Source organism: Camelus bactrianus, chromosome 5, assembly GCF_048773025.1.
Source record: "Camelus bactrianus isolate YW-2024 breed Bactrian camel chromosome 5, ASM4877302v1, whole genome shotgun sequence".
Taxonomy (NCBI): domain Eukaryota; kingdom Metazoa; phylum Chordata; class Mammalia; order Artiodactyla; family Camelidae; genus Camelus; species Camelus bactrianus.
Window position 1 is genome coordinate 82,359,991 of NC_133543.1, and position 25,362 is coordinate 82,385,352.

Sequence of the window (25,362 nt, forward strand, 5' to 3'; positions counted from 1 at the left end):
AAGATAAAATGACTATACTTCAATTAAAAAAAAAAATGACACCAAATGTCTCCTGTGCTCCAGTTGTGAGATGATAGTGAAGGTGGTGAGATTCACTAATGTTCTCATGAAGCAGCTAGTTCTAAAAGTGATTTCCTGAAATTCCCACTAGGGGGCATCATGGCCAAATACACCCTGGATACCTACCCAAATTAAACATGTTCTCTAAGAATCCTTTGACATTATCAATTTGAAAGCTGTAGAATATCCATTACTGGCAATCATTTTTGTTTGTTAAAACTAAAAATTTCTTCTTCATTGAGAGTTCAGGATTTGTAGACACTAACTACTATATATAAAATAGACAACAAGGTCTTACTATATAGCACAAGGAACTATATTCAGTCCTTTGTAAGAGTCAATAATGAAAAAGAATATGAAAAAGAATATATATATGTAACTATATAAGTATGTATAAATGAATCACTATGCTGTACACCAGAAATTAAGACAACATTGTAAGTCTACTATAATTCAATTTTAAAAAGCAAGCAGAAAAATGAGAAAATGATGAAAAACAGGAACAGTAAAAATATATATATATAAGCAACAATTTTTCTGGGTTGGATTTGATCAAATTTATTAAAAATCTATGAATTAAGAGCTACATAAATAAGGTTACTTTTAAAATCTATGCAAAGCTTAAAATCTTATTGAGCTTAATTTAAGAAGCTTTCATCTATCAAAGGGCACTACAAATCTGGGCACTGGTTACAACATTTTTGATCCATTCACTTATCACAGAGAGTACTACCATCTATCTCAAAGTTAAAGGAGAAACAACCATGTGCCAAGAGTTAGTATTCAGTCATTATAATGGAATTAATCTTATTTTGGAATTCAACTGTGATTTGCAACTTTGTCTACCAACAGTCATGTTAAGAGAACTTCTTAGTGATATTCTCTTCTTACAAATCAATGGTCCCTTTTTCAGATTCAGAGCAGCAGGAAGTGCATGACCACTCCCATCTTTCAGTTTTCGATCAGTATTATAACCAATAGTTGATCTAACATGAGACTGTCAACACAGAAACAGACAAGGGTGATGAGGCAGAGCAGCTATAAATGTTAAATATATCACAAATAATATCTGTTCTATAGAATTAGTTCCATATCCCTCACATTTTCTCTTGAAAAAAAAAAAGGTCTGGTAAAAAAAATTCCTTCTTCAGGACAACAGGTAGAGAGTATATAGAGATATATATACTTAAAATATATGTGTGTGTGTGTGTGTGTAACTTAATTCAAGATAATGAATCATGTAGGCACATTTACTTGTCCTTCTCTTATGAAAAGAGAAGGAGAAAATCTATTGAGGTTTGTTAGCTTATTTAAAGTTGTCTGATCCATTCTTGCTCACCATTATTCTAATGGCGATAGCAGAATGCAGAGTTTGTAACTAGGGATTGTCATCTGCTCTAGTTCCTGTTCACAGAGTCAAAGATCAGAGGTCAATGAATGAGTAAACAATCTTTCTTTGTTCTGGATACATTACTCCTCAAGGTGAAGAAGTGCTGTGATCAAAGCGTACGATGATATGACATTGAGCTGGCTGAGTTTTTAAAAATAATGCCATTCATATACATTTGCACAAATAAAATGTGGATTTTGTGGGTTTATATCCAAACTCTTATTTTGCGTATGTTTTCAAGTGACTGCTCTTTTTTTGTGCAGAAAAACAAAACACATAAGCTTAGCCTTAAAAACAAAACAAAACATTATATGAAACCTAGATATTTAAAATACTGCTGTGATTTGACTGAACGTCTTTCTATAGAGGTTAGAGAACCCAAAATACCTTGTTAATTTAAAAAAAAAAGACAATATGGTAAGATAGGCATTTTTACAAAGCTAAGTGTTTATGGGAGGTATTTTAAATAACTCCTCATGTATTTATCCCTTTGTTTAGGAAAGTAAGTCTAAACCAACAACCTTGAAGCCAATAATTCTGAAAGAAATTGTCGATGCCCACAAAGAAAAGATTAAGGTAGTGGTCATGCGGGAGAGCGTGGCACCTACCGAGCACCTCAGGCTCTATGACAAGTACGAGTTTTTAATTTCCAGAAAAGCTGAGCAAGACGCCGATGCTTTCCTTGCAGAAAATCATCATTATAAGAGAATAATAGAAGAAATTCGCAAATACCAAAAACTAATGGAGGAAATACAATACACATCTAGAAAGGTAAACGACCCGTTTGTACAGCTGTCCTTTGGACCTAACGGTCATTTCCCAGTTTTACTAGGATGCATTTTTAGACCATACAGTGAAAGGATCAGACCATTATTCTCGATGGAAAACTGTTTATTGGGCCCTTCTGTGTTCAGGGCTTTGTGGTAAACCCTGGGTATCCGGAGGGAGACAAAACACATGGTTCTTGTGCTCATGTTGCTGAAAGACTACACTTCAAGCCTGAGTTTTACTTTATTTAACTTGATCACTCAAAAATATATCAAGAACTAATTTTTTTTTGCTTTGATGTTTATGAATCCTTTGGGAACATATAATTATACGAAAATGTGTTTACTTCTGTTTAGTAGGAGACTGGTAATTAAAATTTTCTTCTTTTGTCCTTTTCTATATTTTCCAAAATTACTACCAGGGACATGCGTTTTCTTTTTTGTATGGAGCAAATGTAACACTATCTTTGTAGCAGTTCTCTAAAGTTTTCATATCCCTTATTTTCCTGAAATAGAATTGGCTTCCAAGATGCACTCTTCAAGATTTACCTGGAAGATAGTTGTAAAATACAATTATTTAGGAAACCCTGCCTGCATCATATTAAAAAACAAACAAACTCAATTGTATTAGATCACACACAAAAAAATCAATATCATGAAAAAAGGCAAAATTGTGGAAATCTTTTATGTCACTTCATGTTTATTAAACTTTTAATACCTAACATTGCAGACTGTCCGTTTAGGAATGTTTGAAATGCGCTGTGAGGAATTAATCAGAGCTCTAGTGAAACGAGCAGATGTTATCTGTGGAAAACTTATTGCTAAAATGTCCAAAGATCATCAGGAAATAAACACAAGGTATTTACATGATATTGATTATATTTTTATTTTTCGAGGGGAGGATGTTAGACAGACTCAACTGTCACCCAGCTAAAGTCATGGATTAGATCAATGTCGTAAGTGATCTAAAAGAAAAGATAATGCCAAACTTATTTTTACCTGGCTTTAAGTGTTATTTTATGATTTTTAGTAATTTTTTCACCACGAATGTGCTTCCCCAATTGTCTAATTTAGGTGGTATTAGAATGTGTTTGCATTTCTTTTGTACAAGTCAGGTGGACATTATCTAACTTCAGATTTTTAATCTTTTGTGTAATCAGTACACAAAGTGGGTTTTCAAGGTGGACGTACCCAGTAGTTGTCATGGGTCCTAAGGGATCCCCTTCATTTTACCGTAATTACTCTTCAAAACCATGGTAACGTGTTACCTTAACTACAAGCTTATTTGCTGGCCAACCTGGAGATTTTTAGGAAAACTGGTTCATGTTAAGTAAACTCACAGAATGCTGCTGTATTAAGCAGAACTCCTCTTTATGTAAAACAAGAAGTATAATTAGTCTTCTAACTCTGGTATCAGTGTTGCTCCTGGAATCTCTTTTACTGGCATCAGTTACATGGAATAAAACCCCCAAGTAATCAGAATATTTTTGTAGTTATGCTGTTAGAGAAATAATACATCATTAAAAAGAATATTTTAAAATACTAATATTTCAGGCTATATAGAAGCCTGGAGGAAGCTTCATTTACCTGCCGTATGTCAGGCACAGCACTAGGGACTTGGACTAAACATGAGCAAAACTGCTGAAGGAAATTACAATGTAAAAGGGGAAATAGACATACAATCCAGTAAATTCCAATAGGGTGTGGTAAGTACTGTACTGAACCACAAAAGTAGAAGAGTAGAGAAGGAAATGATTTTCTTTCAGGGTGAAGGTTGGAGGAGGGGGGAAAATCAGGAAAGGCTGCAGAGAGGAAGTGATATGTGAATTCATTTTGAAGGATGAGTAGGAGTTTGCCAGGTGAAAGAATTCCAGGCAGAGAAAATTATATGTAGAAGGAAGTGCGGTGTGAAAATTGCATGGTGTATTCCAAGAACCAGGAGTGGTTTGTGTTGCTTTCACAGGGGCTGTGAGGGGGAGAGGCTGAAGAGGGAGGTATCACATGAAAAGGGTTAGGACTTGGGTAGCTTATCTAAGAACCAGGACCATGTATTCAGCTTAAAGAACCCTTTCCTCTAAAAGTACTGGAGGAATAGTGACAATGTCTTTTACTGACTCTGCTTCATGCTGAGTAAGTTATTCAGGTTAATTTCATCGCTGTTTCCCTGCCTCTTGACTGCCCTCTGAGCTCATGCTAGTCCTACTTTTTCCCCCTTTTCTCCTAATTATGCCTCTCACCAGACTCAGCGGAGGTATAGAGGACACATCAGGATGTTACAGGAACCATTAGATATGAATGCCCTCAACTTCCTGCCCTTACATGTCTCAGTTCACCTCTCCACGAACCCCTTCGTAACTGTCTCCCACATTCTCAAGGGAAAGAGTCTGTCAACCATTCAAAGTTCTTCTCTCCTCCTATGAGTTCAACTTCATTGCCTCCCATCCCTCTGGCCCTGGTGCCACCAGTCGTCTTCTCTGGATCGCATTATAAATCTCTCCTTCGCTGTTGATTCTGCCTCTGAAATTGACACACATGTTCAAAACCCGCTTCCATCACTCAACCCTCCACTTCGACATCATCACCATCTAGTCCCCCCTCCTTCATCTCTGAGCCAGTCAGTCTTCTTGAAGATATTTCTCCACGTGTCATCTGAACTTCCTTAGCTCTCACTACGTTTTTTTTTAAAATCTCATAGCAAGTTTGTTGTTTCTATTGCCCACAACCCAAATCAATAGGAAATATTTGCATATTACCAGAAGTTTCTGAGCACACAGGCCCGCTTTGACTGTGTCCTCCAAGTAGACTACCTTTGTGTGCCTTCCCAACTAAACCTCTGGTACAGCCCTTAAAACTCTAGGTTGGAAACCATTTGTTTATGGTCCTGTCTTCCACACTGGGTGGTGAACTGCTGGAGGACCATGTTGCATCTTACCCATTTCTGTATCTCTGTCACTTAATATTGTAGTTAGGAATGTAACAGATGCTCATGAAATGTGTATTGAATGAATAAAATGCAATTTTGCTTTTAATTAATTAGATGTCATAGAGGTAAGATAATCTTTATTTTTCATGGAATGGAACATTTAAATAGTATACAAGAATATTTTTAGAAATAAGATTTAATTATTTAAGATTGATTTTTATCTGGTGTTTCAGATTATGTGAGGAATTTGAGAAGATAGCTGAAAAAGCTCTTAGCACTCCTCCAAATACAGCAGAACTAATGGAAATGAAGGTATTGTTTAGAAACTCTTTATAGTCATGTGTATATAAGTAAATGGTTTTTCTCTTTTCCTTTTAGCTTTTAGAATTATTGACATGATAATACAATAACAAATCACTCCAAAAGTTAAAACAGAGGCTTAGCAGTAATAAGATACATATACATACTTAGCTCATGAGTCTGAAGTTTGGTGATTTAAGCCGGGCATTCCTAGATGGTTCTTCTGGTCTCTGTTGGGTGACTCACTCAGTTGGGTCGACTAGTTCTCAGCTGGGTTGACTAGTGTAATTATCTTCAGCAGCTTCAGTCTGCTCCCTTGTTCAAACTCCAGCAGGCTCACCTGAGCATGTTTTCACAGCATGTATAGAGGTACAAAAACAAGCCCAATTGCACAGATGCTTTTCAAGTTTCTGCTTGTGTCACAGTAGCTAATAGCCTATTGACCAGAGCAAGTCACATGGCCACAGAGTCCATGAGAGGACACTACAGGATAGACACTGGGAGAGGTGAAATGTTGGTTTTATTAATGTAATGGTCTACAAGGATATTGCTGAGCGCACTACTAATCATTGTTACCATGCTAACAGGCGTAAACTGGGACTGTCTTGGGCAACTTGAGATACGTGGTCCTCTTTCATTTTTTTAATTAGCAAATATTTAATCCTTAAGTAACATTTTACTTTGTTTTCTGTAGGCTGTCTTTTGTTGCATGTTAATTTTCTGTGGTAGGTTGCTGAAATATGTTTTGAGCACAGGACTTAGAGTACTGAGGATACTCAGTAAGTCTCACATCATTTTTCTTGTTACTTCTGTGTTCAAAGTCTACCTGATGGTGAATAAAACAATATGAGACACGTAGTTAATCATCATTTTATTTTGTTCCTTTTCCATTCTTACAACATTAAGCTTTGGCAGTATTTTTTTTTTCTCTTTTCTAGCATTCCCAAGATCCAAAATAGAACCCTTGTCTAGAATTTCTAGATTTTAAAATATTTAAGCAAACCCAGCAAAACATGTGAAATCATCCAAAACTTTGTTTGGGTAGGAAATTACAAAAGGAGTTCAAATGTTCATGTACATTAAATTATTCACTTAAAGAAAAATTTGCTAAAATCATTAGAACCAACTTTTACATGTCAGCCTCTAAAAGAGTTCTATTTATGTTACAGTATTTGTCCTTCAGTTGGGGTTCTTAGCACATGAATTTATGTGTGTGTGTATCAAATACAAACATACCTATGTATATCCTTTTTAGGATCTTTGGATATTTTATATTAGTTGTTTTAGGGCATCAAGTGATACTTTGATTAAGGATGATTATAAAGGCAGCTGGAGAGTCCCATAACTATAAATGTCTTTGGAAAAAAATGCAATCGAGTCTGAAGAGTGTCATTTATTCACCCTGTAGCCACAGCCATCACTGGAAATGTTCAGGAATTCGGAGTTTTTTAGTGTGAATTTCAGTTGTTCATAGCAACCTTTAACAGAATTAGCAAATAGGATTCCTCACTGGTATTTAAAGTATTTCTGTATCTTGAAAAAGTTTATTCCTGTCATGGCATGAACATCTTCTGAGTTTATTCACTGTAGAAGTCAGTCATTTATTATCAAGAAGGGAAATAAAAATACAGTTGTTTGACTACGTAGAAAGTTGATTATCCAAATTACAAAAATGTATTTTCAATTAGACCTTTGGATTTGCAGCATAAAAACATTTAGTCTAGCTAGAATGACCTACCAATGAAAGATTTCAAGGCAATGTCTTTTTTTAAAAACTACAAAAGTGAAAACTTAAGCAACATGAAATTGTACAAAGTAAAAGTTCCTCTTCCATAATTCCTTTCTTCACGGGGGGGGGGGGAGAAAATGGTTCTTTCAAAACACACGTGCGAGCGTGCGCGCGCGCGTACACACACACACACACACACACACACACACAGCGCTGGAGAGAGTAATGAAAAGAGAGAGCCAGAGACAGATGGGGATTAGAGAGTTAAAAGAGCTTTAAAAGCATTTTTAAAAAAGAAGCACTTACTTCGTAGGCAGGGAGGTGGGTATTACATAGGGAAGGTAAACATAGGGAGTTATAAGTAACAGTTTCCTCAGTTTTCAGGAGGATAGCAGGTTTCCCTCAGCATTTATATCATTAAGAGGTTTAAATAAATAAATATGTTTCAGAAGGGCCTTGAGAGAGCTACATGTATGTACGGACACATGGACACCTGCACATGCACACACGTGTGCCCACACGCACCACTCACACACACACAGAGATTTGAAAAAACAGAATCATTACTCTGCAAATTACTTTATTCACTTCACAATATACACTCTCTGTGCTTCTACTGGGTAAATAGGACTCAAGATCGATAGCCAATTACTCCTGCATGATTTATTAAATGTCCTGCCATTTTCCTCCTGATTTGAAATGCCTCTTTTCAACACTAAATTTCCATGTGTACTTGCATCTATTTCTGAACTCTCTGTTCTGTTCTATCCTCTACTCCTGAGCCAGAACAAGAACTGTTTAAATTACTTCATCTGTGTAGTTAATTTTGACATTTGGCAGGGCTTGTCTCTTAGCATTTTCCTTTTTTCATGATTATCTTTAATACTTGTGAGTATTTACCATTTCAGAGACTTTCAAGGGTTATAGCAGATTCAATTTTTTAAATGCCATTAAAAATAAGAAATAAAATGCCACTGCAGTTTTGATTGAAATTGCACTGACTTTATCATTTGATTGGATGAGCATTTACATCTTTATGATGTTATGTCTTAACATATGTTTCTGTATTTATTCAGTACTTTTAAAATGCCCTTTCATACTATAGTCTTCCTCATACAGATTTAGCACATTTCTTCTTAAATTTATCTAGAGTCATATTTTAGTTCTTGTAACTAAGGAAAGTGTCGCAGCATTGGTATCTGTTGCAAATTCACAAGTTTACGTTTGTTATGGTGGTTATTTGATTAATTGTTTCCCCCTCCACCTTCCACACTAAACTAGAAATTCTGAGGGCAAAGCCCAGGTCTATTTTTGTCACACTGAATGTCCTGCGCCTGGCACAGTGTCAGGCAGATGCCCCCAAAACTGTTCTGAAAGAATAAATGACGTCATTCAGCATCTGCTGCTTATCTTCCAGAAAACCATAGCATTCTTTGGTTTTCCAGTGCTTTTTACATGTTGTTTAGTATTTCTGTTTTTTCCCTCTGCTCTTTTAGTAAAGGTGTCTGGGATGGATGAGAAGTCGACTGTGCTGCTGAACCAAAAGTCTATACACATTTATGCGGTATATTCTCATAGGCTGTTTTCTGACATGAGCTGTTCATTAAGATGCCGTCTGTAATTTCCGTTTTCCCTCAGGCTCATATTCAGAAAGTAGAGACAGTTGATCTGATTGAACTGGGACAGAGACTGGTGGATTCTAAAAACTGCCTTGCCTTCCTCATTGAGTGCACCAACTTGTCCCCGGCAGACATCAGGCTGAATAACAGTGTTTTCCAGTGGTACGGAAGACTGGATGAAATTTTTGATGAACACAGGAAAATCATTAAAGAGAAAACAGAACAATATCAAGAAGGTCTTAAGGTTGGCATCATGGAGATTTTAAATTATCTTCATTTTCTGGAGATATTTAAGTATTTAACTTCTTACAGAGCACTGTCAGCTCCTGTATTCACAGATCATATATTTTTAGCTTTCTCCTCCCATCAGTCTAATTAGAAGATGGTACACTTAGGGGATCGATGTGGCATCATTTCTTGATTTTTCAAGGGAGGAGACATCTGAGTATACTGCCCACAAATGACCGTTAATAGAGTATTTATAACAGGTTTACAGTTCTCTACAAGTTATTTTATTTTTATTGTTGAAGGTCAAAGCTCCCTTGGTGAAGTGTGCCTTCACACCTCATAATCACTTATAGTCATCTAAATACTCTGCCCAGACCATCACCCTCATAGTCAGTAACTCGAACCTTTTCTGGGTGTGTGCTTACAGGTAAGGTGGTTTGTGATTTCCCCATCTACCTGTCCTGCCTCATCTCCTCCCACTCCGCTGCTCCTCACTCTTGACTTTTCAGTAACCCTGAACCATCTAGTCTCCGCCCTCCTCCATCTCTCACGTCTGCTCAGTTCCCTCCATTGTTTCTGGAGTGCACCGCCAACCACACACGTACCTGGCTGGCTGTCTAGCAGTCAGTGGACCTTCTGAAAAGCCCTTTCAGACCTCAGTGTGGCTTCTCTCTGCTCCCGTGGCTCTTTTAACACCAATTCTCCACTGGGCGGATTATCTAATTATTAGGCTGTTATTTTCAGGTCTGTCTCTCCATTAGTTGGTCAGGTCCTTGACAGCAGGGCTGTTTCATTTTTACCTTTTCTCCATTTCCATCCTGCTGGCTGGCACAGTGCCTGAGACATGGGAATGCCATGAGCACTTCATAGCTGTTATCTGAATAAGTGGTATAGGGTTTTCAGTCTCATTTTACGGATGAAGCGACTAGGTTCCCAGGTGAAGGTGAAGAGGCTTGTTTAAGTTCAGCCACTAGAGCTGTTCTTTGATAGCAAGCCTCACATCTTCTACAACGACAGCAAATATAATTAATTGGCAGAATATGTTGTTTGGAGAACAAATTATAGACTTTTTAAAAGCCTTCATTTTAAACAGAAATCTATATTTCTGTTTTACATTTAGGCCATTTCGGAATTTTTAAAAATTTATAGAAGACATTGTGACTATTTGATGCTTATGCTACAATATAATACTCTTAGAAAATTGCTAGGTGGCCCCAAATTACCTATCCTTTGTTGTAATGTACACCATTCCACAAACTACACATAATTTTAATGAATTTTTCCTCTCATTTTCCTTCCCCAGTGGGCCAGAGCAATAAATTGGCCAGGAAACTAAAGAGGACAGAAATCAACCTAGATAATCTATAATATATAAAATCTATTTTTAAATAACCTAGATTTAACTTTTTAATATTTTATTGAGCTGTTTTTTAAAGAACCATTTAATTTAGAATGCCTGACCAATGACAATTTTTTAAGAAGTCTTTCTTTAAAAAAAACCAAAAAAATCCAAAAGCACAAACACACCTGTTTTATACTGCAGGAGTAGTTTTTGGCCTTTTAAATCTGTATTTATTTACCTTACTCAGTTCTTGTGAAGAGAGCCCCAGAAGACAAGAAAAATAACTATGGAATGCTTTGTTTTACTATTGTAATTAAAGAGATACCTGAACATCAGAATGCAATTAAAGAAATCCACTTTTCGCCATTTGTTTGTAAAAAATGTTTTGGATACTTTTACAAGTCTTAAAAAATTGGAGTTCACTTTTAGCTTTATACTTGATTATTATGAGTCTTTTTTCAAGTGCTTTTATTTCATCAGCATATGAAAGAATACCATCGCTTAACACATTCTTGTTCATTTTTTTTTTTATTAGTTAAAACTACAAAGATAGTACGAGGGTAAACTTTCTCTAATTTATGAATTACAGGAATCTTAATCCATTCATTTTAAATCTCAGCTCTTAAAAATTCTGCGTATTTTGGATCCCAGTCGTCTTCCAGATCATCCCTTTCTTTATATTTTGCCAGTGACAAAATACAACAGTAATACTAATGCTGATAATTCTTACAAATATTAAAATTTTCTCTGGACACTTAGGGGTTTTTACTCTTAAGAATAGTAACAACAAATAATTGTTTTTACTAGTTGCGGTGTGAACGGTTTGTGGAGGAGTTGGAAAGTTATGCTAAACAGTCAGAAGAATTTTACTCATTTGGAGATCTTCAGGATGTTCAGCGATACCTGAAAAAAGCTCAAACACTGAATGGAAAGTTGGATTTAGCAGCAGACAAGGTACAGTTTAAAAATTCTGAAGAAGATGAATTAGTTCAACAGAAAGGGCATTGACTTTGTATTGTGTATTCACCTTTAAGAAATAGATTCAAATAAGAGTTTAAGTACATCTAATGAGAGAATAATATAAATGGTGCATGTAGATTTTACAGATGTGCTTCTGGGAGGAGCAGCCTTGCTGATTTCTGTTGGTAGCAATAACCTTTCAGCAGCCTTCATCCTTTATTTTGAAGATAGTTATTATCTCCAACTGCTTTTCAACTTTTGTTTTGTGTCACTAAATCATTTACATTATTCAATAGCACCTGGTTAGAGTTTAGTTTTCCCACCTTCATAGAGGCCAGCTTAGATTTGGTGGCTGTGTTTTTAAACTCAGCCCATTAGTCTCTCCCATCTAGCCACGTTGTTCCCAGTACCGCTATCTCAGAAATCAGCTTTCTCACTCAAAGAAACTGGACAGGGAAAAGGCATACCCTTTGCCATGGAAGATGTTTGAAATTTTTCATCGCACTTCTGATAAAAAGGGGAAATACAAAAACAGATCACATTAAGATGCTCTACCATTTTTCATATGTTGCAAGATTTTAATGTCTTAGTTAAATTAATTAGTTTAGAATGATCACAAATACGTGAGAAAAGAGAAATTGTAGATTTTTTTAAAGCTGATGTCACTGAAATTCTAAGTAACCTGAGAAATTTGTCTGTCTGGCTCCTGGGCACCACCCACATCCTCACAACTTCACTACTAAACTAAGAGGAAATGAACACTTTCCTTGCCTCCCTTATCCCCCTTACCTTCGAGACTCAGCCCTGGTTGCAACTTCCCCTACAGAAGTGTATGTGATTGCACCATTGCACAGGCTCTCTTGTCTCTGAGTGATGGCATTTTTTAAAAATATACTATTCATTTTATATTAAATGGCTACTGCTCTAAGGCATCTCTGTTATTGCCTTATATTATTATACAATTGATACTTAACTCCTCAGCTAGATTACTAACTCCTTGGAATTGGTACTTTGCAATAAATTCTCTTCTACTTTCCACAGTACCTAACACAATGATATGTTTGTTAAAAGTACTTAAGTTCTTGTTAATTAATAAATGAAGCTATATCCTTACTATATCTGGATAGGCAGGGACTGAAAACTGGACTGTAAGGTCTTTCACACCAGGAAATGAAAACTGTAACAAAAATAAAGAAGAACAACAAAAACAAAACAAAAAATAAAAGAAGAAATAGGAAAAAGAGATTACGGCTCAGTTTTTCTAGATGATGGCCTAATTCAAATTTTTTTTTGAAATTTAAGGGTTTAAACTTTTAATTTAGGGTTTAACGAGAGATTTGGGGGGATCACAGTTGATATAAATGATATAAATATTTTTAAAAACAATTTTGAATCTCATTCACTTTCAGAATAATGTATTTAATACCTGTCCTTCCAGATTGAGCAGTTTAATGCTGAAGAGGAGGCATTTGGTTGGCTACCATCAATATATCCTCAACGTAAAAAAATCCAAGATGGTTTGAACCCTTATCTTCGTCTCTATGAAACAGCTATAGAATTTAGCACCAAATATAGAGCCTGGACAGAAGGACCATATAACAAGGTGAATCCAGACCAAGTAGAAGCTGATGTTGGAAATTACTGGAGAGGACTATATAAGCTGGAGAAAACCTTCCATGATTCTCCAAATGCATTGGCAATGACAAAAAAAGTAAGAGCCAAGGTGGAAGATTTCAAGCAGCACATTCCTCTCATTCAAGTGATCTGTAACCCTGGTTTGCGCCCCAGGCACTGGGAAGCCATGTCCAACATTGTTGGTTACCCCCTGCAGCCGGCAGAGGACTCCACCATCTTCTCTTTTTTAGACATGAATCTGGAACCATACCTAGATAGGTTTGAAGGTATTAGTGAAGCAGCTAGCAAAGAATATTCTCTCGAAAAGTCCATGGAGAAGATGATTAATGAATGGGATGCAATGGAATTTGTCATTCTTCCTTATAGAGAAAGTGGGACATTTATTTTGTCATCAGTTGATGAAATTCAGATGTTGTTGGACGACCACATCATTAAGACACAAACTATGCGAGGATCTCCTTTCATTAAGCCTTATGAGAAACAAATGAGGTAAAATGATGATAATGTTTATGTTACCAAAATCGTCACTTGTATGTTTTATATATATGTATATTCTTTTTGAAAATTGATTCTATATTTTATATAAATGTAAAACTATATTAAATAGTTAATTATAAGGAATGATAACCTTTATTGCTTTTGGAAGAGTCCTGGTTCTTTTGCTATCATCTATATTCATAGCAAAGGTAGTAGACAGCCAGCCTCCAGATATTCATTTTTATTGCCCACAATATATTTGGGGGCAATTATATTTGATTTTCGAAAATAATCTCATGCATATTACATAGTTTAGAGAACATACAAACTATAAAGTTGAAGATAGTCATGTAATTTTCCAAACATATTAGTTAGTTTGTTGTAGATGATCCCTGAAAGTCTGCTGTAATTTCCACTCATATGCGTGAAGGATGGCTGGATAAGCACAAAAGAATGAAGCTGTGATTCTAGTCTGGAATTTAAAGCATCTGACACAGCCAATTAAATCTGACCCTTATCCTGTCTGTCAATTTTTTTTAATTCTTGTTATTTGTATTGCAGTTTATATTTTACCTTTAAAAAAGGGGATGGGAGGGGTAAATCCAAATTGGACTGCCGTCTTCCATGTGAATTTGCATGGCGAAGGAAAGCTACCTGCTCAGTAGTACCAGCCTCTGGTGGTGGCTGTAGCTGCTGTTGCTGTTGGCTCAGTCTCGGCCTCCTGCCCAGCGTGCTGCACTGTGCTCATCAAGAGTAAATTTTGAACTACTCTGAAAGTGGTATATCTAGATTCTATATTTTAGAACTGTGCATGAGATCATGAGCTAGTGAGAAATTTTTTGCATGAATCAGGGATTAGATGGAGAAAGAGGGAAGAGTACCAGAAGAAAGCAGAGGCATTCATTTCCTGGTATGAAAGACCTTAAACACATTTATTGATGAACATTAAAAGGAAGGCATTTAAAAATCCCTGGTAGCTTTTAGAACTCTTACATTTCTTGGTTTTAACAATCTAAAACTATACAGATCACCACTTATAAATGATGAATAATGCGTTAACCTACACATAAAGCCATGTCATCTCTAAGTTTTGTTTCCATTAACCAATCATTTTTCTTTACAGCTGTCTCATCTCTTACAGCATAGTGGCTACATCTGTCTGGGCTCTAATCTGGCTCTGTTGTTTACTAGCTGAGTGAACTTGAACCTGGCACTGCCTCTGTGGACCTTAATCTCCCTGTTAGTAGATAGATGTCACACTCTGGACCCTGTCTCCTAGGGTTGTTGTGAGGGTAGAGCAAATACATACAAAGACCTTAGGACTGTGCTTGTAAAATTGTTAGTTTATGCTGTAATTATAATATTTATTCTTGATGAAATCAAGTCATCATTTTTGCCCTCCATATTTGCAAATGAACTGATAATTTATTGTATATTCAAAAAAAATCTTCCTTCTCCTGAATGCCACACTAATAGGTTTAAGATTATGTAGTTTTTTAAAATGCCAGTTATACCTTATTAATTGAAATATTTTATTCTGGAAATAAAGCCTTTGTGGGCCCAATTGAAAAAAGAGAGAGGGAAAAAAGAATGTTTTAAAGAAAATTAATCTTGGATGTAACTACCTTTCTTAAAAGTTCCTTAAGAGTACCCTTCCTGAGAACACCATTACTATCTCCAAAATCTCATTTCTCAATTTGTATCCTCTGGCCATGAAACTGGATTGCAGGAAGGTCTATCAATATGCCATATACAGAAACCAGCCTATTTGTAGATGGGTATATCTTCACATGTACATCTGTATAAGCATAAATGTTGACGCTATTACTTAGATTTTGTAGAATAAATCTAGTGATTTATCTTTGATTGTAAGTAGGTGGATGGAAATTGGAATAACAACGTTGCATCCAAGATTGGCAGTCTAGTCATGGTTTTGAGTTGTGTCATCTGAAACACTTCTTGGTTTACTGTTGATAAGAGCCACTGTGTTTTGCTTCTCAGGGACTGGGAGGGCAAACTCCTGCTGCTTCAGGAGATTCTGGATGAATGGCTCAAGGTCCAAGCCACGTGGCTGTATTTGGAGCCCATTTTCAGTTCTCCGGACATTATGTCTCAAATGCCCGAGGAAGGCAGGCGATTTTCAAACGTGGATAAAACATGGAGAGATATAATGAAAAATGTCATACAAGTAGGTAAAAATCTCTTGAGACTATGATTCTTTTGTTGAAGTGACATGATTTTTGTCTTCAAAACAATCCAAATAAGCCAGTGTCTTTTTCCCACATAGGCTCCCTTTTCAGATGTTATTTTAGAATCCCAGGAGCAAGAAACATCAAAAGGGAAATAGATATTTTGTTTTGATTACTTCTTGAGTTCCAAACTGAATAGGTATTATTTACTGACAGTGCTTCTAGCAGTGGTTCTTACCAAGTGCACAGCCATCATGGTGTATTCTTGAACCAGTAGGTCTAATGGTGCACCCTTTTGTCCTGACTGGGGCAGAAGTAGTAATGCTCCTGGAAGATCAGTGCCACAGTGTTCTAGGAGTCCTTCCTGGAAGCCCAGCCTGGAGTGTGCTCCTCCAGACCTTCCAAAGATTTTATAATCACTTAATTCCTTATATTAAATTTTTTTTCTTAATTTTCTAAAATGGTTCTGCACTGAACTCTGAATAAAGATGTCAGAACTTCAAAGATGGGATCTAGGATTGTTTGTATGACCCAGCTGGGTTTTACTGTAGTGAAACTCTGGTTACCATTTGAAAGTGGAACACTTGTGGTACCTGGCATGCAGTACAAAAAATCACTTACTTAAATTATGCTCTCAGTCTCCTGGAATGAAGAGTCTATTTTACAGGCGATGCTTTGGTGGACCAAATGGCTGCTGAAATAGGTCAATACAGTACAAATTTGAAATACAAGGGATATGAGATGGACTGAATTTTTTCTAAAGCACTGGAGAAATTAAAGAAATGGCATAATTCAAGGTTTAAATTCTCTGCTCAGAGCATGGTCAGAGGACCAAGGTGCCTCTGTGATTGCCCTCAGAGTGCCTCTTAATTCTCCTAGATACAAGTTTGACATAGCCAAAAATTAATTACAAAGTCTGATCTAATGGTTTGCCAAATTAAAAAGTAATTTAATTCACAGCCTTGCCAGATGTGTTATGTGAAATGTAATTTACTTATTAGGAAAAAGTGGGATCATGAGAACTGAGAATGGGCACATTTGGGTGAATTTGATTGGCTCTGGGTACCCTGACTCTCACACTGCAGAGCCTCCCTTGCCAGGATCCTTGTCAGAATCTGAAGGAACGTGGCAGGTAGGGTATTATTATAGTGCTTGTCTAGGAAGAGCCTAAGTTAGATGCAGCCAAATGTATTGATGTGAGTGCACTTACCAGAGATCCTTGTTTCAGTGTACTTGTCAGGGAGATACAAATGGTTCTGTTTGCTTGCTTTGGGACCAAAACCTGGCTTCCATGATGGCCAACCTAAATGAAGTTGAAATGCCAGAAAATCCTTGATATAATTTAGGGAAATTAAAGCCTAGCTCATAGATGTTTCTGCAAAATATGCTTGCTTCATTCAGAAGTAAAAGTTGCAAGCCCCTTTAGGGGGTGGTCTTAAAGGGTAGTAGGAAGGAATCCTTCTAGTGGGCAAACTTCAATAAATATTAGGTATTTTTAAACCTTGCCTATGTAGATGGCCAAAAGTGTGGATCTGCATTGATCATAATCAATAGCAAACAGTTTGGCTGCATGATCAAGGATGAAGAAACAAGATTGAAAGACTCGTAACACGGAGGTCTGGGGAAGAGGTGAAAGATACCATAGAGTAGACTAGAATGTGAGTATATTTGTGCTCCATGAAAATGTCTAATGCACCGCAAAAGGAGGCACTTAATAATATAGTTGACCAGTTGATCTATTTTTTGAATGTCAACCAGTATATGCCATTGTATGTTCAGTGAGCTATAAATAAAATAATCATGTAATATATTGGTCCAGACTGCAGAACTTTTGAGAGTTAAAGCAATTAATAAGCTAGGAGAACAAGCATAAACCAGAACTTTTCTCATCAAACTGGGATATATGGTCACTCAAGCTACAAAGAAGTCGTGATGGCAGGGATCGAAATTATGGAAGGACTTGTCATCATGGGCTATCCCTTACCCAACACTGCTGGTGCCCAAGCTGCCAATGGCAGAAACTAACAACACGCTTCTGATACAGGAGCACACCATGTAGAAGGAATTAAATACACTGAACCTCTTCCAGTATAGAAGGGGTCAGTGATTTGTCTGCATCAGCTGGGGTTTCCTTTCTTACCCCGTTTCTGTCAACACTGTCCTTCATTGACTTACTGTCATTATTTCCACACAACATTGCTTCTACTAGGGAACTCACATTATAAAGGAAATGAGGCAGCTGACTGATACTTGTACGATTTACAGGTCCTAATGTGAGCATTGACCTTATAAAAAGTGGAAGGTCTCATGTTGAAGACCCAGTTTCCATACCAGCAGGAAGAAAATAGTTTGTGAGTCTGGGGTGCACTTCTAGGGGATACGTGATGGGTGTTCTCAACCAGCTCCAAATATATGTTGCTCCCATGGGTGGGGTACTTGGGTCTGGGAGTTACAGAGTGAAAATGACCGTGACACCTGACACCAGTTCACCTGATAAACTACTCACAACAATTTTGCTTCCCAAGTTTGGCTGTGCTAGTTGAAATATCTTAGTGTCCAGGGGAGAAATGCTTCTGTATGGGACATATCAGGAAGTTCTTTATTTGCTCACTCTATCTTTTTTCTTCTCTTGTCTTGATAACTTTCCCCGCTACTTACTCTATTCCATCCACACTGGCTTCCTTGTTTTAGCTTTTTCTTTTTCTTTTTTTAATTACACATGCCAAACACAGTCTGCCCTAGAACTTTGGCACTGAGTGGACCCTGTTCTTGAAATGTTCTAACCTGCTGAGCTGGTTAATGTCTTGGCTTCCCTGAAGTCTTTTCTCAAATGCTATCTTTCTAAAGGGGCTCACACTGAGCATCCTATTTAAACTGAAACCTGCCTTTGCCTTTCCTAGCAGTCCTCATCCCCCTTTTCTTGTTGGTGGCGTCCATCACCTTCTAACTTACTGTATGATTTTGAATTACTATGCTTTTTATTTACTGTCTGTCTCCTCATGGAGGCTGGGGTCTTTGCTTGTTTTGTTCACTGTCGTGGCCCAAGCACTAAGAACAGTGTCTGATGTGTGGCAGGTCATCCATGAATATTTGTTGAGTGAGTGAATAGATAATTAAATTGAGATTGATCCTTGAATTATTGCTAGTTCTAAGAATTCTGAGTTTATTCTGAAAAACCTTCTCTGAAAATTCAGTTTTAGATAACTGGGTCCTAAGAGCTAGGCTAATCCTTGAAACATCCTGCATCTTGAAAGAATTTCTATTTTTGGTGAGGTCAAAGGATCTAAAAGTTGTAAGGGAGCCCACATTTCTTTTCTCAGTACTTAAAAGATTTAAAGAGAATCTTGCCAGTTTTCTGTTGTTCAGGGCTTTCTGATTAGGAAGTTTATGCTTCTGGAAGTTTTCTGAACTGGCTTGAGCTTAATTCCGTTAAGTGTATGAAACTGTACTTTCTGTGAGGCTTCCTGGCAGCACTAATTAGAGTGTTCTCTCTGTATACCCAAATTAAAGCTTCAGCCCCTGATAACACGGGCATTTGGTTTAGAAATGTAAATCAACCAGTCGGTCGTCATTTGAGCTGTTGAGAGTGGGGATACTTGTGAAGCAAAAGAAGACACATAAGATTTGTAAAGTTATTCCTTTAACCAAAAAATACGGCAGCTAATAATTCTTTTTCTTCTCTAGGAGATAGAAACTAATTAAAAAGTCAAAGGAGTCATACTCAGTTTCACATTTCTCATGGCTTCCTGATATAACGTCTTACTGTTCTGTCTTGAGAACATTCTTAATGAATACCAGCCTGGTACAATGTGGAAGGTCGTACATTCCTTGAGTTCCTCTGCATGTCTGCGGGCTCAGCTCATCTTTGCTCCCTCGAGCATTCAGCAAATGTTTATGGAATGCCTACTCTGTACCAGAACTTCATGGCCATGCTTAAAGGAACTTAAAGCCAGTTTTATTTTACTATGATGTATATCTTACCAGAAGGGTGGCAGTTAATAAAATGCTCATTTTAACTCCAGTAAACTGATGGAATGATATAAGTACCTCATTCCCTCTGTTCCCCCAGACTAGTGTCCATCTCTTCAAGAGACAGTTATAAAAGGGGAAATGGAAAGGGTCATTTCAAGTACATGTTGCTCTTCTAGGCACCATATTAGGTGCTTCCAATATTTTATCTAATTTGGCTGTCTGAGCAGCTTTGAGAGAGGGCTCTTATCCCCATTTTAAAGATTAGAAAGTAGAGACTCAGATTAATTAAGGGTCACAAGGGTAATAAGGAGCAATGTGGGTTAGGAACCAGGCCTGTACTTTCCTCCATCTGACACAGCCTCTATTCTGTTTACCTTCTCATGGGAAGAGAGCATTTAATTCCCAGGCATGAGATGAGTGCTTTTCTATATTTTTGTCTTTAGTCCCTATACGAAGGTACATAGATATACCTAGGGTCATTCAGAACAAGTATGTTTGGCTCAGAGTCATTGAGCTGATCTAGATGAATAGTTTTGACTTCAGGAATTCAATAAAAAATTTTTGCTTGAATCCTAAGTGTTTCGAGAGGTATTTCTTTTGTAATTGTAATATTTAGGGAAAGAAATATGAACTGCTGTTTTAAGTAACTGAATTTTTTTTAGCTTTCAAATCTCAGATCCAAAATAGCAAATTGCAATCAATTCTTTGGCTGAGAATGAAATAAATACTGTTAATTAGTAAAAAGGAATTTTTCATGTTTGTTAGCAATGATTCAGCCTTTTTGCCCCCAACAAAAGACACACTTTTCCAGAAGGTGGCACTCTAAGAATATCATTTAATTTTTGAATTTAGGAGTCCAAGAGTACTACTCCATACTTTTTTGAATGAATTGCACATTTAAGTTATGACCTGAGTCTCTGTCATGCTTCTTTTTATGTGCATTTTTACATATGTTTATTTGAAACATAAAACTGTTAGAAAATATAATACAATTCCTTTAAAAATTTGTATCTCTTTTAAGATATGTGAATTCAATCATGTGATACATATTTCGTATGAAGTTGTTTTACTGAAAAAACATATTAATGGTACTTATTTTGTTCTTTGATTAAATTGCTATGTTTCCAGGTTATATTGTTATAATTCAAAAGAAAGAAAATTATCTTTCCTTTCAGTCACATTCAAAGTATATTAACAAAAACATTCTTGCAGAAGGATAAAATTTCTGTATGAAACAATTTATAGTTGACATTTTTCGTTGATCTTTCAGTGAGTACCAAACTCATTTTGGCTAAGTACCAAAAATAAGTTTAATTAATCTTGAAGTTCTGTTTAATTTTTAACAATAGTCTCTTGATTTAATTCCATGTAAATTTTCTAAAATGCCCTATTACTTATATTAATAAATGTATCAATATGCTCTCACAAGATTTATTACTTGGTCTGGTGATTAAAATCTCTAGTGTGTTTTAACATCTATTTCTAACACCTTTAAGATTATTTAATAAAGAATTTTTCTTGCTTTGTCATTTGTGTCAAAGGTGAACACTGAGTTTGGGATTATAAAAATCAAGACTAGACGTGAATGCCATCAATCATGTGTTATGGACAAAAAGTAAAAAGAATTTTATTTCAACTCTACCTAGATTGTGTTTTAATATGTATTTTAAAGATTTTCATAAACCCAGTGACTACTTGTATGGATATTTTGTGAAATCAATAAACTACTTTCTTAAAACATCAGTTCTTAAGATCAACCTTTAGTTGTAATTCTTATTTTGAGTCCCACAGCATAAAAGAAAGCTTTTTAAAATACTTGATTGTGTTTGAATAACTTTAATGCAAACAGCTCACAGTGACACTTTCAAGTGACAGAATGTTCAGAAGTCCATGCCTTGAAGGTAGCACAGTCTTAGTCTCTAGAGAGTTTGGGAAGAACACACCTTGAACTTAAGTCCTTCAGCAAGCAGAGTGTTATAATGCAGTTCCAAAGATAGTTCTTTGTAATGTATGAGTTTTATAGTAATCTCCTTCCCCACTCCCAAACCCTTATTTTTATCTACAGTTATAAAACAGGGATTGTGTTTTTTATTATTGATGACAATATTCAAAATAATTATGACATTTTTAGAGTACTTTTCTTCAAAGAATAAAAGACAAATATATCACATACTATTGTTTCCTCCTATTCTTTAATTTTTTTTTTTTTTTTTACTTTGTGGGGAGTTAATTAGGTTTATTATTTGTTTTCTTATCCAGAGGTACTGGGGAGTGAACGCAGGACCTCGTGCATGCTAAGCACATGCCCTACCACTGAGCTATACCCTCCCCCCATGTTTCCTCCTATTCTTATCAGTTCAGATAGTGTTTTTTCTTCCCCTTCTCCCTACCCACCTCCCACCCCATCATCTGTCTCACATTTTCCAACTTAGAATCAGAAATTGTGACCAGTATCGTCAAGGATCAAGTCAAGGATCAAGTCAGCATGACTTCTACATACTTAAAGAGGCTGGTTAGCTTTAGAATATGCAAGAATACTTTCAAAAAATAAATATTCACTTTGAATTTTGTATAACCTTTGTTATATTAAAACCGTGTAATGTCAAGTATAATATGAATATAAAATTAGTATCTAATATTTTTGAGTTGAGCGCTTTCCCTTTTATTTTCAGGATAAGCATGTCCTGGCAGTTGTAACTATTGAACGAATGCTGGAGAGGCTGAAAAAATCTAATGAACTTTTGGAACTCATTCTTAAAGGACTTAATGAATATTTGGAAAAGAAACGTCTCTTCTTCCCCAGATTCTTTTTCTTGTCTAATGATGAACTTCTGGAGATACTATCTGAGACTAAAGATCCCACTAGGTAAGTAAGATATATATATCTTACTTATATGTAAAACATACATATATAATACATGGCTGAGATTATCTGCTTAAATTTAATTTTAGAATAATGCAGAACTTAAATTGTATATAGTTATATTTATGTCATAACTTTTTAAGTTACCCTATTCTAAATAGTATCAATAATCAACTTAAAATAATTATTTAAAAACGTAAGTAATATCATTGAATGATATTTTTCCAAGTGTGATGAATCTTAGAGTGGATTTCTCATTTAATCACATACAGATTTGGTTTTTTTTTTTACAGATTTTTCAGAACACGTCCCTCTTCTCCATCCCATGCAGAACAGAAGTGGGTGTCCTCACAGTGGCTTGCAATGACCCAAGCGGCTGCTCCCAGCTCATCCTCCCAGTTCATCTCCCGCTAGTGTTCCTCCTGCTCACTCTGCTATAGCCCTTGCAATTCTCCCATAAAAGAGGCAGCCTCTTCCCTCAGTGTGCTGTTCTCTTTGCCAAAGATCCTCCTTACCCAAATATTCATAAGGCTTCTTTTAGTTCCTCTGAATCTTTGTGGAAACCTGCTCAAACACCTGCTACTCAAGAAGGCCTCCCCTGGCTGCTGTATTTTAAATGGCAGCCCCTCCCAGCACTCCTGAGCCACCTTTCCTGGACTGCCTTCTCTGCCTCATTTTCCTTCGGCATACTTCTTATCACCTAGCTTACTCTATAAAGTACTTACTTGTTTACTGTTTGATTTCCTCCAGCAGAACATAGCTCTATGATGGCTGAGGTTTTTGACGGTGTTTTTCCTCACAGCTGATTCCTGATTCCTCGGAAGAGTGTCTAGCATATAAAAGACCATATAGATATTTGTTAAGCAAATTTGTTAATCTCGTGTCCTTTGCCTTCAAAGTAGGAGACAAGTAATCCAGACACAAGGATAAACGTAGGCTCAGATTTCCGTCTGAGTTTGTATGCTCTGCTTTTTTTTTTTCCATATTTAAAAGATGAATTCAGTCATTGGTAATGTGTCAAAAATGAGGAATTTAGTCAGTTCCATCTATACTACAGTGATTTTACTAAAGTTGGGCACCTTCAAACTAGCTGATTTACTTAAAGCACTAAACCTAGTTCATAATTTGCAAGCGGTCTCTGAAGATCCCAGTTGAAATGTCTACTTTTGTGCATTTGAAGATTCTTCAGATTAGTGTATTATCTGTTAGTCAAGATTGGTTTGCTCCTTCTGTTACATTTAATGTCAACACTGTGTTGGAAACAAAGCCTCATGGTCATCTCCTCTATAGCTCTTATTATAAATGTAATGTTACAGAGCTTTTTGTGATTATTCAATTAATAATGACCTCCCACTAGACTGTATGATCCATGCTGGCAGGGACTGTCTTTGTTTTCCTTAGCACTTCATCTCCAGCTTCTAAGAAGGACCTCACAGATGGTGCCCATTTATGAATTGTGAATGAAGATTGGTGCACAAAGAACACTGCTGTTTGGGGAATTGCTTTAAATTGGTTAATTCTCTTAAACGTTTTTTTCCTGACAGGGTGCAGCCTCACTTGAAGAAATGTTTTGAAGGAATTGCAAAGGTGGAATTTACAGAAAGTTTAGACATTACTCACATGAAGAGTAGTGAAGGAGAGGTGGTAGAACTCGTCGACACCATTTCAACAGCCAAAGCCAGAGGTCAAGTGGAGAAGTGGCTGGTTGAGTTAGAGAGAGTTATGATTAAATCCATCCATAAGGTAGCCAGCTGTTTTTATTATTATTTCTAGTAAAGATGATAGAATATTAACATATTATTGATAAACGCACTGTTATTTAGACAAATCGAGTCATGAATTACCATTTCAGTTGTAGTGGATAGGCTGAAGGCAAAGACATGGTCTATGATATTCATTTTGTAGTGACTCACTTGAAAAGTGGGGCAAAATACCATCTATACTACGGAAAACTTGGGTTTTTGTCGTGAGCCTGTCTCATTTGTTGAAGCCACAAGCTAGTGCTTTCAGCATTAGAAACACTTTGGTCCAAGTGGTCTGTCTACCTTCAGTCTTTCTTTGGAAGCACCCCTCCTCAGTTTGACACTAGTCTTCTTAACACGTGTTTCTGTGGTACATTCTTTTGTCCTGTGTATATATAAAATATGTACCAAAGTGTTAGAAAATCGTAAATACTTTCTACAATTAACAGTAACTTCATGTTTTCTATATCTCATAAAATATTATCAACTCAGTCATTTGCAATGATTTTTTTTTTTTTAGTTGAGAATTTCAAGTCATGGAAGCAAATAGAGATCAACTGAACAGAGCAGTTAAATTCATTTTTTTACTATTATGTGAACTTAGCATTCAAATTCCTTATAAAGAGTAAAAGTCATGACTGAGCAGGGATGCATGAGGGCAAGAATGAGAAGGAAATAAGGCATCAGGTCCCAGTCGACAACAGTTTTCATTCATTTTTCAGATTCTGTCACACATTGAAAAAATTCATGGGAATCCAGCTGTTTCATGCACACCCTGTGTCTTAATGCTCTTTTCTTTCTTAAATATAATTTTAGTATCTGCCTGCATTATATTTTTTCAATAGATATAAAATCTTTTGGACAGTTTCCCACTTCTCCCTGTTATGGATTAAAGGATAATGAACGTCTTTATGCACACAGCTGGTTTCTTTGATTGAGTTATGTATTTTCTTGTGATAACTTCTCATGTGTAGGATCACTGGGCCAAAGAGGATGAGCGTTCCCAGGACTTGAAAAGTATTGACAAACAGCATTCCCATTTACATAGCCATTGGCAATGTAAATGAATTCCACTTTGACCACTACTTAGCACTGAATTGGGTTATACGGTTTGTTAATTGATGTACATAGTGGTAACTCATTGTTTTAGACATATCTGGTATTAT

General features: G+C 36.4%; 1 protein-coding gene across 4 annotated transcripts in view; it reads left to right on the plus strand.

Moving 5' to 3' along the window:
• The window catches only part of DNAH7 (dynein axonemal heavy chain 7), a 220,506-nt gene that overhangs the window by 52,202 nt on the left and 142,942 nt on the right, over positions 1 to 25,362 (plus strand). For all 4 annotated transcript variants that reach the window (XM_074364244.1, XM_045511984.2, XM_074364246.1 and 1 more), the window contains exons 13-21: positions 1,949 to 2,221; positions 2,948 to 3,075; positions 5,374 to 5,452; positions 8,808 to 9,032; positions 11,166 to 11,312; positions 12,757 to 13,442; positions 15,432 to 15,618; positions 22,264 to 22,457; positions 23,999 to 24,197. In XM_074364244.1, the coding sequence (XP_074220345.1) occupies positions 1,949 to 2,221; positions 2,948 to 3,075; positions 5,374 to 5,452; positions 8,808 to 9,032; positions 11,166 to 11,312; positions 12,757 to 13,442; positions 15,432 to 15,618; positions 22,264 to 22,457; positions 23,999 to 24,197 (2,118 nt within the window). The remainder of the gene's footprint in view (positions 1 to 1,948; positions 2,222 to 2,947; positions 3,076 to 5,373; positions 5,453 to 8,807; positions 9,033 to 11,165; positions 11,313 to 12,756; positions 13,443 to 15,431; positions 15,619 to 22,263; positions 22,458 to 23,998; positions 24,198 to 25,362) is intronic.